The sequence below is a fragment of the Columba livia genome, chromosome 3 (genome assembly GCF_036013475.1).
Source record: "Columba livia isolate bColLiv1 breed racing homer chromosome 3, bColLiv1.pat.W.v2, whole genome shotgun sequence".
Lineage (NCBI taxonomy): Eukaryota > Metazoa > Chordata > Aves > Columbiformes > Columbidae > Columba > Columba livia.
In genome coordinates, this window is record NC_088604.1 from 106691289 (window position 1) to 106710061 (window position 18773).

Genomic DNA, 18773 nt, shown 5'->3' on the forward strand with positions numbered 1-18773 from the left:
CTCTAGAAATATGAAGGTTTTTCACTTTTTATGTTTGGTTTAAAAAATTAGGCTTATTCTTGTTGAACTTAGCTGTTTTAGGATCTATTTTAGAAGTTATTAATTGGTCGTGCATTAAATGTGCTCCTCTTCTCCAACAGCTTTACAAAGTGATACATTATTTTCTTATTTGCCATTAATTAATTCACACAAAGAATGTGTGCAAGAAAATACCCTGCTCTTTGTTGGAAAGTGGACTTCCTAGAGAGTTCCTCTGATTTCTAATTCACAAAGAAAATTAGGTGCACAAATGACTCGTACTCCAGGGGAGGGGAGAGGGGGCAGTTGAAAGAAGATACTCTCAACTGCAACCAGTTTTAAAGGATTTGTATCTTATCAGTTCCCAATAAACTAACAATGTTTTTGCTGAATTAGTGCTTTTTAATATCAGCCTTTTTAGATGTGCAGTTAAACTGAAGGGCCTGATGTGCCCCATGTCTTGTGCAATAGATTCTATTTCCAGCTCCAGCACCCTGCAGCTGGTGGGATTACCTGGGGCTTCCAGTAATGTAAATGGAAGGTGAGTGTGATCCTGAAGGGGTGACTACATAAGCATGACTTGGGAAACATCACACAGCTGTGCTGCAGTTAGGAACCTGTGAAAGAGCATGGAAACATTTTCACGTGTGTCCTTTCCCTGTTGCTGCAACTGAGAGGCATGGTGAAAACGGTTAAGCTTCATTCTTTTCATGCTGAACATCCTTGCTTGGATTCCTTGCTGCTGAGCCTTCTGGAAGCATTAGTCTCTTCATGTGATTATTTAACTTGTCTTTTGGCTTTTAATATTTTGTGTTGGCAACTATAGTAAGAAGTCTCAGACTTTTGGCTTAGCCTTCACTGTATTCGATAAAGGGAAGGTGAAACTAGTTGAACGTTACATCTTTTTCTTAATAAAACATTACTTTTCAGCAGCTACTTTATGTGCGCTCTTTTAGCTCTTAGAAGGCATGAAGCAAATTGCTGCCATGTCTCCTATGGGAATGAGAAGAAGGTAATCTCTTACTAGCCTGCATTTAAATATGATCTTTGTAGCTATAAGGACCTAAACAAAAGGCCTAGTTTCAAGAGATTACCACTGCTTGATACTTAGTATTTTTGCTGAAATGATATGTGAGATTGGTCAGCTGTAAATACATGATTCTTGTACAATTTGAAAAAAATGTAAATGGCAGAAGGGCCTCTTGAAAACGTCATAGAAACCTCTTCAGTTTTAAGAGTCATTTACAGTCCTGTTCATCTAAAAAGGAAGTCAAGTGAATGTAAAAAATAAAAACAAAACCAAGCCACTGCTCAAACCAATCATCTGTCAATTAAAAAATTTAGTACTAGTCCTCAAAACACTGTATTTTGTTTGACTGTCTATGTTACTTTATTTGTAAAGAAGTAAGGTTACTCATACTTACTTGCTAAAAGAAAACAATGATACTTGCCTAATTTTATATTTTTGCAATCTATGGATAAAGGCTATGGAAGAGTGAAGAATTACTATTACTCTACCTGTGCAATCCACTGAGTGGTTTACAATGATACCATGACAGCAATCACTGCTAGATTTTCAAAATGACTGTCAGCTTACAATAGAGAATACCACAACGGAAAGTCACAGAAAGTTCCAGCCTTAACTAGCCATATACAGGCATACTATACATTGAAAATATTCATTTGTGCACCATTACTTCATAATCAAAACGATAAAATCCTTTCTTTGTGAATTAGAAATTCAAGATTTAGCAGGAATGCCTCACGTGTGATCCACTCCATCTTTATACTGAACTTGGCTCTGAGAGGAGAGAGTTCAGGGGCACAGGATGTGATAGAGGAAGTGGATATGAAGATAGGGTATATTTCCATAATTTAGTGTGTGAGTTCCATGCAGAGCACAGGCCAAAACAAAATTGAAACATGGTCACCCTGCCGTGAACATGTTCAACCCTAGCATAATTTTAGCAAAATGAATAAATGTAGTCTTTTCATACCAGCAATATACACAGATTTAACACTGTGAATACTAAATTGTTTTGTTTTCTTATGTAGTCTAACTTACAGAGATGCTCAGATATCAGGGAAGTCAAGGATGAAAAATATATCTCGGTTTCCAAATTGTGCTTTGGATACACACTTTGTGCTTCAATTCTTTACATTTACATACTTTATAACATTAATGTATGCATAAGTACCCAGACTTGTGTTGGAATAAAGTTAAGGTTGCAGTTGTAAGTATTAGATTCAGGTAAAGTCTGGATTAACTGTTATCCAGGCTTTATCTCGTACTGCTGTGCATAAATTAACACGTGAAATGAATTTGAACCTCCTTATCTATTTATACTGATCCTAATCCACATTTGAGACTCATGTTGACACCACTAAGAGCTTTATGCACAGACCAAATATAAGATTAGGTACTTATTTCTAGGCTTTTATATTTTTCAGTTAGAATTCCTGTCCCAGTGTTGCTGAATAAATTTTTATTTCACAATGAAAAGGAAATTGTATGGATATGTATGTGCATGACCGTGTACACAATTAAAGCATTGAAATTGTTTAAATTTCCTTTCTCCTACTGGTAAAATATATTTTAATAAAATTGTGCAGCATCATGTATGTGCTTAATCTGAGCATCTCTCTTTGCCCTTGAATACAGCAGCACAGAGAAATGCAGTACCAATACTCCCAGGCTTTTTTTTTAGAAAAATGCCACTGAACAGGCAGGCAGTGGTCCTCCGTGACTTGAATCCTGAATGAATTCAGGCCCCACAGTGGCTCACTGCAGGACCCTGGGTCAGAGCTGTGCCAGGGCAGCCACTTAGCATATGAGCTAGCTTACGAAGTCCTTGATTTAAAAACAGTTCTAAAAGTATTGGAAAAAAATAAAATACCAGTTATTGCTCAGTTTAGATAGATAAGCTCATCTTTCAAATAGATAATCACTTGTCCAGCAAAGATTCAGCCCAAAGAGACTTTTAAAAGCACTCATACATAAAAAAAGCACCTGCACCTTTTGTCTTATAAGCAAAAAGACAGCACTGACTCCCAACAATAACTGATCTGCGAAGCATATTCTGCACCTTTAAAACTATGATATATATACACCACGCAACATGTTTTACCAGCTAACAGACATACTTACCACTATTCAGGCTAGATGGCATTGTGCTTTAGATTCCAGTGCCCTTTGCCATACTTTCTTTAAAGGAATTTAATTACATACCAACATTATTATTAAAATCAGATGCTGCTTCTTTCACAACATCCAAAAGGCAGAGTGCATTATGTTGAAAGGATAAACAGAAAAACTTTTTTCCTAACACTTTGTGCTGCAAAGAATAATACAATAAGCAAGATTTGTAGTCTTAAAGAGAAAAGTGCTTTTCATTTTCCTAAGCAATTAATATACAGGTATTTAACATGCATTACATTCTTACGAGGAGCATTTATGCTCCGTACTAATGACAAAAATAGTTTCTTGAAGTGCTTTTCATACAGAACATAAGAGAAATCAGTCCTTCTGCTAATCTCCTGAATTGTTTTGAAGAATGAAATCAGTCATATCAGTATAAATCCTACTGTTGCACTGGGGATGTTGTGGAATTACACCAGTAAGGCCAAGATTAAAATGGAGCTTTGCTTGTGTTCTGTATGGAAAAAGAAATCACATTTATTTAATAAACTTGCATACCTTTATGGGTAAAAAAATGCAACTTACCGTACTGAATGCTATGCGCACTTATATAACATAAAGCAGAAGGTAAAAAAACACTAAACAGAAGGGAAAAACAAGATCTTAGGAAAATAAGGTAGAAAGCACCCACCTTCCACATAGTTGTCTTCTGTAAGCACATAACAGGGAAGGAGAGAAAAGGAAAACATTCATTAAGCAGCATGCAGACTGGAACTTGCCATTGCATGTCTTCATCATGCAAGGCATCAAACACAACATGCAAGTGCTCCACTGCTACAATCCAGAGGGAAAAATAAAAGCACCAGGGAAGCAGTGTTTCCTCTATTTAACAAAATTTACGTGATATGAAATAAAACAATGATGTTTCCAAAGTGCAAAAATTGTACAGGATTTACTGCATCTCTTTGTAAGTTAAATTATTTTTAGTCATTAATCAGAGGATCTTCTTGTAAGACTTTTATAACTACATATTTTAAAGCCATCAGTCATTTGTGATAGAGATTCTAAGTTCATCTGCTTCTGCTTTCCCATTCTGAAGTTTCCTTAATGACCTGTATGACGTAGACAACTTTAAGCAGACAAGTTAAAGTTAAGTGAAGTTTTAGAATATGCTGTGAAGGTGTTCCCAGCAGCAGCATGGCTGATCCTGCACTGACTGAGGCACTCACTCTGGCCATTTGGTCCAATCCAGTGTGGAAAAACTGTCACTTCAACTGGGTGGAATAAATTAGAATTGTAGGATCATATCTCACAGCATTTTTGAGCATCACAAACTAGCACATCTTAAAAAAATAAAAAAAATTATCTGCCTTGTTCAAATAGCAAAGGCCACAGCAATCTCAGGTATGGGTTCTGCCCCTAGATTAGATCAGAGGACATTTTGTCTAAGTTAACGGCTGCATCAACAAGAAATAATTTGACTTCTATCCGCAGCCCAACATCAATATGGGGCACAGGAAATGTTCTCCCAAAGCCTACACAGTGACAGGGGACTAGGAATTGAGCCTCAGCCAATGAAGTGGACAGAATTTAAAGTTAAGAAAGAGGCTCCGTGCCCTACTACTCGTGACAGTCTCTCTTTCCCTCAGCTCCTCCACTAGGTAGTGATTTTGAGGGAGTTATGTCTCTGTTGCCCATAATGATTTTGACTAAGGAGAGGACAGAAGAGAGTACAAAATTATCTCAGCGGCAAGAGAAAATGGGAAAGGTAAAATAACAAAGGAAAACCAACACAGAGGTCAAGGAGATGGACTGTGCAAAACCAACAAAGAAAGGGGGAAGGGTGACAACACAGCAGTGTGACTGCTGGCGGGTGCCGGCACTTGCTGGGGAGCAAGCACTCAGAAGTAGTTTCACATTACAGCCCACTTCTGTGACTACAGCTCGTTTTCCTATAGGAAAATACCTTTTCATGTGACTACTAATAAATGTGATCTAAACTAATTTGGATATATGGTAAACCAGAAGTCAATAAAATGAGTTACAGAGAACTGGACTCAATGATAAGCATAGCAATTTCCTGCCAGAATGTGTCACTTTCCATAATGAAAACCTTTATAAGTTAATGCTACAAAACACTGAAAAACCTCAGTATAACTAGACAGTATTATAATAAACAATTTTAGAAGTTTACCACTTTAAAAAGAATAACTATGGTAAACAATGAATCCTAAGGGTTTAAGTCTCCTTAGTTTTCAGTTGTATTAATCATAGGTCAGACCAGATAAAGTTATTTGGCTTAAGATACTATAAATCACCTTTTTCATGCACACAGTTTAAATTTAGACTTCTAAAATCTCACTGCCTGAAATTTTAGTTTGTTATGAAAGTGCAAAGGGTACATACTGTTTCATGCTTTTAGGAAAGTAAGAGGCTGGAAAAAAAAAAATAAATAAAAGCAGTATGCTTGTTGTGAGTAAATACCTGAAGATCAATAAATTGAATGAAGTTCACTGAGGAAACGAAAAACACCCAATTCCACAAGATATAGATACTATGTCCTATACACGGTGTAAATTATAGTGATATTTGGGCTATTAAAAATAGCCATTTAGAGCTGAACTTTTCTGGAAGAGCCTTCTTCCTTTAACAGCATATAGTAATTTCCTTTCCTAAAGTATAAAAACACTCAACTTAATGAAAAATACATTAATTATTTTAATTGCAGTATAACTTCAGGCTCCTTCTTCTATTTCTGGTTACCACAGTGTCGGTATATTTGCAATACCAATACTGCAATGATATCCTTTTTGGTGGTCATGTTTAGCTTAACGTGCTTACTTAAAACCAACATATGAACTTGATAAAGGCCATTTTTGTTGCTCATGATATAAGAGTCAAAGGGAGATTTCTGAAAATGACATCACAGGCAGCATCAGATTGTTGAATTTGTCTGGTTACAGGGTATATTTTGTTTTATACCATGGGCTCTATTCTTAGCAGTGATTGTTACGTCTTTTTTGATAACAGTCACCAGAAAAATTTACAGTAGCTGAGCAACTTCCCCTAAATGGCTGATTGATTAAACTTTTAAGTGATAGTAAATTAAACTATCAAAACATTTTGAATTAAATAAAAATGAAAGTGTTGAATTCCTACTTTATGACTAAAACAGTGTATAGAGCCAAACCCCTATACACTAGTAAACAGCAATGAAAATATATTCCTCCTTGTGTTTTTGCCATGGTAAGTTAAACAGTTTTACAATCTAAGAAAAAATTAGTTCAAATTAGTTCAGCCTCTTTATGGTACTTTACAAGGTTTTTACATTAGATTAGCGTTGAGCACTATAATTTATTTAAGGTCCTTTTATTGTGATGGCTGATATATTTCAATATCACTAACACCTTGCTTGACTTTCCTGATTCCCATTTTCTTGGCATGGCCTATTCTTCTAAGCAGAGACTAAAAAGCCAGAAGACCAAAATTTTAACTTTGCTTTTTATTCGCTGTGCTTACTCCAGCCACTCCAAAAAAAAAACCCACCCAACCAAAACACTCTTTGAAAGCTATGTCTAGTATCAACATCTTCATTTTGCAGTTCGGAGGGAACAAAATTTTCCTCAGTTAAATAACGAGTAACTGTATTTCTGTGGATTACAGTTGGACTGCTGTAAACATTATGTAACTGGTGGAGAGTAGATCTATATTACACATTTTTGTCATTGCTGATGATTTAGCCAACCATAGTCTGAATTTACCCAAGCGTACATCCATCCACCCTGGAGGACCTCACTGTCTACTGAGTAACTCTCTTTGCGTCTGTGGAACCAGGGGCTTTGAAGACCCAAAGTGCCATCTCCCAGCTGCTGTAGGTATTGGCACAGAATAGCCCTCAGCCTTTTCTGCACCAGCTGATGGTATCAATAATTTTCACCAATGCACAGCCCAGGTACGAGCCCAGGGGCTAAAAGTGGCTTTCAATACAACAGCAGAGGAGCAGAACGGCCTTACAGGCTCCATCAGCAGCCAGACAACTGGCCAGGCAGGTAACTCTCTTTTCAGCACTGTAAATTCTAGTAGATGTGAAAAGTCCTCTGTTTGCACGTTGCACCAATCTAGTCAACCGAAGAACTAGAGAGGTCTTCAGCCACTGCAAATGGTTATTTCCTAGACCCTCCCACACCACCACCAGTACTAAATTGCACTGCTAATTTCTGTGTTTATAACCTAATTCCTTTGGCCAAATTCTGCTCTCAGCTACTACTGGTGTAACCTGTTGACTGCACATATTGAGCCAAATATTCACTTGATTTAAATCTGGCATGACACGGCTGAAATCAGTAGAACTACGCAACGTACACAGGCTGTGAATCTGGCTTATTATCTCCAGATGAATTGTCTCAGGCTGTCCCTACTGAGCTGACAGCAGAATCTGCTCCATATTTTTTTCAGCAAAAGCCCAACCAATTCTACTTATTTTAGTTTGTTAGTATGATTCAGTGACATAAAAATGGGAATCATATTTTTAAAATATATTTTTATTAATTCAAGAATCATTTTAATGTTTGGTGATGCTTCATGGAAACCTTGCTTTAAAAAAATAAGTGATTGTTTATGATTTGTGGTTATTTCTGCTATTTCATTTTTTCTTCTGCTAGAATATTTATACCTTACTCACATACAGAGCACAATATTTGTCCTGCCAATTATATAAGAACAGTATTTTCACGATAAACAGATGAAATAGTACATTCATATTCTGACGTTTCAGACATAGCATTCTAGAAATAATGTAATAAGAAACAGCATATTGTAAATGGCATTTTTATAGTTTTTTTTATTCATCAAAATTATAGTCCAAAATCACATTTGGCAACAATGAAGGGTATAATATACCACAAACATAGTTTGTGAAATTTCATAAGATATTCAGCGGTATGAATAGTGGGGAAGTAGCCTTAAATACAGCTTATTTTTATGCAGGTGTCTTGCAATAAAAATGTAGAAGTGTAGAAATTTAAGATACGATATTTTAAGCTTGGTTTTAAATAATAATGCATAGGTATATTTCTCTATAGATGTACCTACTTAGAAATATTCTACTGGAAAATGTCATTTTGACAGGCAGCATTTTCTATGGGACTGCACCAGCATCTCTTGGATAGCGTAACTTAGCCTGTCCCATCAGTTTCTCAAATGGTTAGAAAAATGTTTTATTTAACACATGGTTCAAAAGAAGATGTTTAGAAAGGATATGAAAACATAAAGTATGTTACAAAGTATGTTATAAAATATGAACAGTCATAGATTCAGTAATGATGAACTAAAGCGATATATTGAAAATCTGTGGCTTTAGCATTGGTCTTCTCAAGTGCTGTGTATCTGAAAAATTCCATCAGGATTATTTGCTTTTTTTTGAAATGCACTTTTGAAAACCACTGTAAATGTTGATTGCAATTATTGACTGCAATTATAAATAATTAGAAATGGATTATAAATATACTTAGTGCAGAATTCCGACTCTGTTGCAGCCTTCTGCTTGAATATTGAGTAAACAGGGAAGCAGCATTTCCTACAGCTGCGCCTTGTAGAACAAAATCTGGGATTCACCTGCGAATTCACCAGAATCTAGGGAAGAGGGCCCAGGAGTTTGTACATTTCCACACGGCCCCATTAGATCTGAAGTCAACTTACATCTTCTTCCAGACTCCACACAGCTTTGAGTGGACCCATTCAGAGGACTTTCCAGTGCAGTGGGTAGAAATAATAATATAACATGGACTCTATTGATTGTTGTTGTTGTTGTTGTTGGGAGAAATTTCAGAGTAACAGAGTAGTTCGGTTCTGTTCTAGCTCCATTTTCCACCTACATCTCTGTGAAGATCCCTCCTTTTCTTGAATGTCTTGTACAAGACTCAGGAGAAAGGTGCAATACTGCCAGGAGCACAGATGACCTGTCTCAATCAGAAAGGAGGATGAAGCTTTCTGCCAAATGAGGATCATTAGGGCACAATTAGTTGTTTCTGCCAGTTTTGTACAAGAAAAATCCATTGGCCCAAATTCAGTACAACTCTGTAAATTCTACTAACATCCATAAATTTTCTTTATGTGAGGCCACATTTTCTAGAGAGTGCTATGTATCCCAAGTGCATTGAGAATGAAATAATGACAAGATCGTTTTAGTTAAGCTACTGTAGATGAGCTCCTAGTGTGAAGCAGCAACTAAAGGGGGTAGTGCAAGTCTTGAATGCACAGGCAAAGAAATAATGAACAGAAATATAAAATTGCATTACTTTTTTTGGCGTAACTGAAACCATTATTGTGTTTAGTTCCAGTGCTCATATATTTAAAAAGAAGTGAAAAATGAAAGAGTTTATAGAAAAAAACTTTTCTCACAGTTGTTCATGGCATTAAAAACCAAAGAAAACTCAGAAAACATGTCTTATAATGAAATCCCTTAGATCCTCAATCTATTGAATATATCATAGATGAGATTAAGAGGTGTCTTGAACCCAGCCTGTGACTATCAATGTCGGGAGAAAGATTCTTGATACCTGGAAGTCCTTTCAACCAGACAAATGCTAGGATCGAATGTCAGAAAAGTTCACACTGAAAATAAGATGAAATTTTTCAATAAAGACAAAATAAGCATTTGGAATACTGGGAAATCCTTCCCTGAAGTCTTAACACTGAGCTTTTGTCTAACAGAGACTGTATAACAAACATTGCTTTTGGGCTGCATTGCAGGAGTCACTGGAAGAAATTCTGCCTTTTGCCATTTAGGAGGTCAGGTTAATATTTTCATAGCAGTACATCATGGCCATAACTTGTATGACTATATGAATTTTCTCCAGTCAAATAAGAACAGAAACCAAGTATAAACAGCAGTAAATACTTTGACACCCTGTTAAACACAAAAATCTTCAACATTGTTTTCTCAGAACCAATCTCTGCATTATTTGCGCAAAGAACTCACTGAGAAATGTTTTCCATGAAGAATTCAAATATAATGGGTGAAAAAAAGTCATTCAGGCAAATCATTACTCTTGCTCCCAATGGGAAAATATCCCCACCCCCAATTTACTTCTACGCCTTGTAATACTTTCTAATACCACCTCCAGTTGTCTAAAGATGACAAGCCAAATAAAAATCAAGACATAATTGTATCAAAAGTCTTTCTGAGGCAACAGTTTTTGTGCTGTTTGATTCCTATGGAGCTTTATCACTTGTCTATTGTTTAACATCACAAGTGTATCAAACATTAAATTATTCAATGCTGCTTTAGTTCAATGCTATTTATCTATGATTATTTTATTGTTATACATTTTTAGATATTGCACATCTGAATAGATTTGTGCTGGTTTGGAGCCATGATACTTATATCTCCTTTTTCTCAACTGCTTCCTAGAGCTGACATTTTTGGAAAGTTACTTGTCCTCTTCTTTTAGTAATTTTTACCATACTTCTAAATAAACTTGGACTGACTCAGGGGAGAGATCATGATGTAGATATAAAAATGACTGCTTTTTAATTATATTACAATCCCAAGTAATTTGACTTTGTCCTTATTTTGCCACCTCATTAAGTTTAATTATTTTTCTCCAAAATGGGTCCAGCTAGTCTCACATGTATTCTACTAAACTCCAGACCTGCTTGCAGTATGTCAATGCTTTAAAGAAATTTACATCAGTCACTGGGATATGTGTTCTTGCATTTGTGCCGTGGCTGCAGTAACCACAACCAGGAATCAAAGGTGGAATCAAAGGGTTTTCAATAATTGAATTCAGTAATATTAATAACAGAGATAATGAAAGGAGAAATGAGTCATTTGCATAAGTGAAGGCAAGTCAAAGAACCACACTCCCTCCCCAGTGTTTTAATTTCCATGTATAAGCAGAAAATGAAACACAATGTAAATCTGAATATTTCACTCAGTAACCAGATATTCTTTAAGAACTGATGCTCTTTTTCAGTTTAGCCACTGGGACTATTTCTATGGATTAGAAACATTCAATTTCCATTGAAAATCTCTGTGATTTGCACACTTTACTTTGATTTGTGCTTTTAGACATCCGTGTAATCACTAGAGGTGACTAACTAGAATTAAGGACTGACTACATATGGTCCACTTTACATGGTCTGCACATCTTACCATAACTCTTCTTCCCAGGGCTATTATTATTCCTTTGGATTTTCTCCAATTTAGCCCTCTTGGGTACATGGCATGAAAATATATTTTCCAGATATCCCTATCAAAACCTTTCATACAGAATTAACTGTTCTTGTTGGCAGAGAGCAATGACAAGAACAGACTACATTCTATACAAGTGATGCAGGGTGACACGGGTATTTCTATTTTAAGAATATTTGGGTTTAAATTAATTTTTAAAATCATAAAATAACAATTCAACAACTTCTTTAAGAAACAGTTGTGAAATGAGGAATAAAGATTTTTGACACTTATTCTTGTTTGTTTTGGTGTACATGAGAGTAGAAATTTGCACAGTAAGTCTGATTCCTTGTTGCTCTGTGCTTTGTGTGGTCAATTACGTCTACAAAAGAGGCTGCACAATCAAGCCCCAGTTACTATCAGAAGAAATCAAATCCCTGTCCAATCATTCTTTCAGCAAAACTGGTCTGTTAGACCCATTAATACAATAGGATTAGCTGAGCTGACAGTGAGCAAAAATGCTGTGCAGTGGGTGAACGGCAGAAGTAATTTTCCACCTGGATGGCAGCTTTACAGAGGTGATGATCCCCTGGATAACATGAGTAGGAGACTCAAAGGAGGCGAGGTCACGTTTTCTGTCCATGAGAAGGATGTTATTTTTAGACAGTGCTTCCTACAACTCTTCTTCTGGTACGGTGAACTGGCAGCTATCTACAGTTTCACAGTCTCTACTGTGTAAATATAATATTTCTCCTTTGTAATACTTACTAAAGGGATATGACATATGGCTGCACATTCTGCCCATCTGAGGAATTCACCCAGGCACTGACACTAGCTGGATATTTGTGCCTTCCCAGACTAGCAAAACACCAAAATTAACAGGACTGTATGCAAAGCTAGCCATATTTTCATATTCACATGCTTTCTTTATATAAAAGTGAGGAACGTTTGTGCACTATCAGTGATACTATGACTTCAACACAGGTGGCTGAAGACAATTTGGTGTGAAGAGTTAACAGCTAAAAATGTAGAAGACATACTGTACACAATTAGAGTAAAAATATTCTAAACCACTTTGTTGTTTAGTTCTTTAGCTGATCACCATAAAATTTTCTTGGCTGCTACCAAGATTAATTTTGTGAATGTAAACTGACCTGAACCTGCCTTTGGAACCCTTTAAGTGGTGAAGAACAAACTTTCTGCTCCTTTAAATGGGAAATTCCTCTGAAGTGAGCAGAGCTGTAGCTTGCGAGTCAGCACACTCTAACCGAGTGTTTAATTTGACATCAAATTACAATTTAATTGCAGCTATCTGTGACTGCGAGTGAACAAAATAGATATTTTCATATTTTTTTAGAGAAATTAACTTCATTTTCTCTTTTACTAGTCTACAATCACTTCAATGTTAATGCTGAATGGTATTCTGATTAATTAGTAGTTATAGATAATGACAATGGAACTAATTACAAGAAATTTTACAATTAAAAAAATCAACATTTCTTCACTTAAAATCTGGTCATCCTTAGCTAAAGTAACAATTGACATATTTTTTATTTCTTCCATAGATTTTACAGGAACTGAGCAACAATTTTTTTTTTTGGGAGCCAGTGAATGCCTGGATTGAGCTCCCATGTGTACAGAGTACCTGCACACAGTGCAATCAGGAAACAGATGCTTTAGAACAATTATTGATTTTCATTAATCGCTTTGATATTAATTGGTTAAATACTTATTTTCTTGGTATAAGAATATAGGATGTAACTTTTATAAAGCTGCTAAGGCATGTATAAAACTTGCAGGCATTAGTTTAGAATAGGTGAAAAAGGTGGCTCCTGAGAAGGAGATATTGTACCTGACATACTTTTGCAAAACCCTGATCGTATGTAGTTTATGGCTAGGTACAGTGATATTTCATCTATGACTGTCCCTATCTCAGAACTGCACAATTAAAAATTCTAGTAATAGCTGATGTTTCAAGACAGTAACATTTTAGGGACATCTATAAAATGAACCCAAATTAAGTTAGAGCTACTTCTTCTCTTCCTAACAGTTTGATCAATACCACAGAAAGATTGTGGTAGAAAAGACCTCTGGAGGTCATCTGGTCAAATCTCCCTGCCTAGAGTTGATTGCTCAGGACCATGTAAAGACAGCTTTTGAAGATCTCCAACACTGGAGACTCCACAACCTGCCTGGGAAACCTGTGCAGGGGCTCAGTCATCCTTACAGTAAAAAAACATTTCCTGATGTTCCGACAGCACCTCCTGCCTTTGTTTGTGCCCATTGACTCTGGTCCTGTCACTAGGCACCACTGAAAAGAGCCTGACTCCATCCTGTACGCCCCCTCCCTTCAGGTATTCACAGACATTAACATGACCCACACTGAGCCTTCTCTTTTCCAGGCTAAACAGTTCCAATTCTCTCAGTTGGGACTCTCATAGAAGAGTCCCTTCATCATCTTCATGCTCCTTGGTTGGAGTGTCTCCAGTATGTCCATGTTTCTTTTGCACTGATGATCCCAGAAATGGACACAGTACTCCAGATGCAGCCTCACCACTGCTGAGCAGAGGGGAAGGATCATCTCCCTCGACTAGTTGGCAATGCTTTGGCTAGTGCACTCCTTTGCCCCAAGGTCATATTGTTGGCTCACGGTCAAGCTGCTGGGCTTATTGTTGGCCCATGGTCAACTTGCTGTCCTGCAGGACTCTTAGGTCCTTTTCTGCAAAGTTGCTTTCCATCTGGGTGTCCTCCAGCATATATGTGTACATGGGGTTTTCACTCCCCATGTGCAGGACTTTGCACTTCTTTTTGAACTTCATAAGGTTCCTGTCAAGCCATTTCTCCAGCATGACCTTCTGGTGCATCTGCCACTCCTTCTAGTTTGAGGGTTCTCCTCATTATGGAGGGTACACTCTGCCCCATCATGCAGATCATTAATGAAGATGTCACACAGGTTCACATCCAGTTTTGACCCCCAGGGTACACAGCCAATCACTGGCCTCCAAGTAGACTTTATGCCACTGATCATCACCCTCTGGGCCTGGTCATTCAGGCAGTTTTCAGCCACCTCACTGCTCATACAAGAGCATCTGCTCTATGAGGATCTTATGGGAGACAGCATCAAAGACCTTACTGAAGTGCAGGCAGATAATGTTCAGTGCTCTGCTCTCATCTACCGTATCAGTCAGCTCATCATAGAAGTTTATGAAGTTGGTCAAGCATGACTTACTCTTGGTGAAGTCATGCTGATTCCTGATGATTTACTCATCCTTAATGTGCCTGGAAATGGTTTCCAGGATTAGCTGTTCCATTGTGTTCCCAGGGTTTGCAGTGAGTCTGGTCAGTCTGTAGTTCCCTGGTCATCCTTCTTGCCCTTCTTGAAGATAGGGAGTGTTACCTGCATTCTTCCAGTCTTTGGATACTTCTCCCAGTTGTCACGATTGATTGAAGATTATCGAGAGTGGACTCACAATGACATCTGACAGCTCCCTCAGTATTTGTGGGTGCATCCTATCAGACACCATGGCCTTATGTATGCCCAGTTCGCTTTAGTATTCCCTGACCTCATAATCTTCCAGCAATAGTACATCTTCCTTTATCCAGCTTTTCACCCAGCTTTTCACCTTTGTTTCTGGGATTCCTGAAGGCTGCTCTTGCTAGTAAAGGCTGAGGCAAAGAAGGCATTCAGTACTTCATCCTTTTCTATATCCTGTGCCAACAGATCCCCCATCTTGTTGACAATGGGTCTACATTTTAACTGGTCTTTCTTTCATCAGTAATGTTCTTAATAGTAGCTCTTCTTGTTGTCTTTGGCATCCCTGGAGTGATTAAATTCAGTTTGGGCTTTGGCTTTCCTAACTTCATTCCTGGATGCTCAATGTTTCTGTATTCCTCTCAGGCTACCTGTCCTTGGTTCCACACTTTGTTTGCTGCCTTTTTGTGTCTGGGTTTGAGTAGCAGCTCTTTGTTCATCCATACAGGCCTCCTGGCATTTGAAGGCATATGAAAATGGAGGTGATCCATAAATATTAACTGGCTTTCTTGGACCCTCTTCTCTCCAGGTTCTTATGCCATGGGACTCTTCTGAACAGATTCTTGAAGAGGCCAAAGCCAGCTCTCCTGAAGGCAAGTGTTGTGAGCTTGCTTCTCACCCTCTTCCATGCGCTCAGGATCCTGAAATCCACCATGGTTACTGCAGACAACGCTGCCTTGATCTTCACATCCCAAATGAGCCCCTCCTTGTTGGGGTATGAGGTCCAATAGAGTACATTTCCTCATTGGTTCTGCTGTCATTTAGAGGAGGAAGTTATCATCAATGCACTCCAGAAGCCTCCTGGGTTGCTTATAATCCTGCTATGTTGCCTTTTCAGCAGACATCAGGGTGGCTGAAGGACCGGGGCCTGTAATGTGAAGCTCCTCCTATCTGTCCGTAGAAGGCCTCATCCACTTGTTCTTTTTGGTCAGGCGGACTATAGCAGGCACCCACTATAATATCACCTTTGACAGTTCATGGAGTCTTTTTATTACCTTAGCTCCTTTCTGGAATAAATTACTTGGATATATATTCGGATGCTAACCTTTACTCATTTTATGTTTTTTTTCTAAACCTATATTACATTCAGAATAGGCCATGTGGAGATTATTTTTTTATAGTTATGCTGTGATGTAATTCATTAACATAATACACCAGCACACTAGCATGTTGCCAATGAAAATGTGGTAAAGCATGTTTTATATTGTCAGCTCTTCTACAGCTGGCAAATTGATTAGAATGACAAAGATGTTGGCATCAAGATAGATCAACATGAGATAATTTAGTGAAGAAGTCTTTCTAAGCTAAAACTTTATCAGAATCAATTATAGTAATTCCTCACAAAAAATTGTCTGTTGTGTATTACCCTGTACATATAAAGGGAACAGTAGGGACTCAGTCAAATAGTAGTTTTGAAGGAAATTAATGAGAACATCTAAATGTAGAGCTATAGAAGAAAATATCTGAAGAGACATAAATACTATTGGTTGAGTAATATGGAAATATATATCCATTAAAATGTGTTCTGAATGTACTTCTTAGCATTTTTTGAGGTTACATCTTAAGCATGATATAAATTGGTTTTCTTACATTATTAAAACAAAATGTTAATAATAAGTGGACTAAGCAAACTGTCCTGCAGGGGAAATTCTTCTCTGTAAGGTAAATCCCAGTGAATAACAGAAATCTTGTTTGACTGTTGGCCCATTATTAAGATGAGCATACAAATCACCTGCTTCCTAGTTTTTTTATTCATGAAGAGGAGGAATAATTCTGAGGTTCCCAAAGTGAAAAACTCCTACATCTAAACCATAATTAAAACTTCTTCCCAGCAGAGTATTTATGCCATTAGGCAATTCACAAAATTATAATCATGAAAACAAGGCTTGTGCATCATATAATCTATGCACTTAATCATGTTAACAAAACTCCCAAACCAACCACAAACATTCTTTGCGTATTTTTTTAAATCACATTTTCAGGATAAAGATATAGCCTGGGCAACTAACCACTTATGTAGAGAGAAACTGATATTTGAATGAGGTGGCACTGTTATCAGTATATACTGAACACATAGACTACATAAGCATATGCACATTCATTCATTTAATTAATAATACCTTATGCAATGCAAAGTGTGTATAAATGTAATGAATACAGCCAACATAGTGAACAATAAATGATGTGCTATGGTCCAACTATTAATATATATAGAAACCAAAACAGAAGCAATTTTCATGCATAGGTAAAAAAAATCAGAAAATTCCTCCAAAACATCATATTGTGCCACGGGACAGAAATAGATAACACTGAACTTCAGGAAAAGTCTCTTTACAGTTCAACAAAGCACAGACTAATGCACATGAAGATGCTTATGAACTTGAAAAAGCAATATCAATGAATAGGATTTTGAATTTGTTGAACGTTCTTTGTTTAAAGAAAATATTTCAAATAATGGCTGTTCTGTAATCACAGGTTGTTTCTAAACAAAATTATAAGAACTGTACAAAACCACTAACAAGGTAACATATATTATTTTGATTTGCAAAGCCTCTTAAATAGCAAGTTAAAAAGTGCTTGAGCCATTTTTTCATTCTGTTTTTTACAGCTTATAGCAAATGCCTGCTTGCTTTAAGAAATGTATGCTGATTCCAAAAGTATCTCTTACAAAGAACATCTAATGCTCATAAATCATTTGCTTCTTAGAAAAGAAAAGAAAATCAAAGCACATTTCCCAAAACATGCTTGTAATGCATGTAAAACAGTCACCTCATTTTACTTCCATTAAAACAAAACAACTCTCCACAAAAAGCCATTTGTCTCCAAAGTAGTTTAGAATATCAAGGTCACAAATGTTTTACTTTCATCTCTTTGAATGTACCTCTTAACATTCAATATTGACAACTATCATTTTTTATCCAGTCTGCATTATTAGTAAGCTATCACCATTTTCCATAGTGGGCCAAATTTTTAAAATACACCGACTTCTGGTTAGGGCATTGGCATAACCTTTAAACAACTTTGCTGTTATTACTCTCTTACATCTTGTATCAATGATATCTGCATGTATTTAAAAGACATGTAAAACATGTTTCCTAACAAATACCACAATCAAATTACATAAAAAGGACGTATCCTTCATGTTATGTTCTATATTACATGCTTTTTCTGTGTTCGGTAACAAGTAGTCTGAAGAGGTGTAAAATTTAAATACATCAAACCAAGTAAATTTCTAGTAAAAAATAAGTGGAACAGAAAAAATGGGCAGGAATAGTTCTTATGACAGACAATAGGATCTTCTTTAGAACACATTCAGATGGATATAAAACTTTTCATTAATTTATATGGCCTTAATAAGACCTGGATTGCTCCTTGATTTTCATTATCTGCTGTGCTGCTACTTGGCATCTGCAACTCCCATTGAGATCTCATGGTGAATCACCGGAATGCAATGAGTTCACGAGTCCCCTCTTTCTGCCAGGGAAGCATTTCCAATCAATAGCTTTTAGTGTAATAGAAGTTACCACAATGCTTTCAAGATCTGAGTTTATGTTGTAGTTAAAATGAGCTTAGTGCCATCTCTAGTGTACAGCTGCTGCTGCACCAAGCTGCATTTTATACATTAGGTCAAGGCTGCTTTTCTAAAGCAGTATTTTATAAGGTGAAATAAAATCAACACAGAAAATGTTGATACTGTTACAGGGAAATAATCTCCATATTTTTTTTTTGTGAATGCCTACATACACACATATTTAGATATGATTTGTGAATAAATATAGTTATTTATGATAAATTATGTTATCAAAATAGGTCAAATAAAATTTTCATCTAAATTGATTTGAGTGAGTATGCAATGGGAAAGTGCAGATTCTGATGGAAGATACGGTTATGTAAATCTCCAATGAGACAAG

At 36.7% G+C, this 18773-nt stretch overlaps 1 protein-coding gene across 33 annotated transcripts in view; it reads right to left on the reverse strand.

The window, feature by feature from the left end:
• The window catches only part of NRXN1 (neurexin 1), a 733302-nt gene that overhangs the window by 652257 nt on the left and 62272 nt on the right, over positions 1-18773 (reverse strand). For 24 of the 33 annotated variants that reach the window (XM_065058797.1, XM_065058790.1, XM_065058786.1 and 21 more), the window contains exon 3: positions 3849-3866. The exons of the other annotated variants lie outside the window; for them this stretch is intronic. In XM_065058797.1, the coding sequence (XP_064914869.1) occupies positions 3849-3866 (18 nt within the window). The remainder of the gene's footprint in view (positions 1-3848; positions 3867-18773) is intronic. 33 annotated transcript variants of the gene reach the window in all.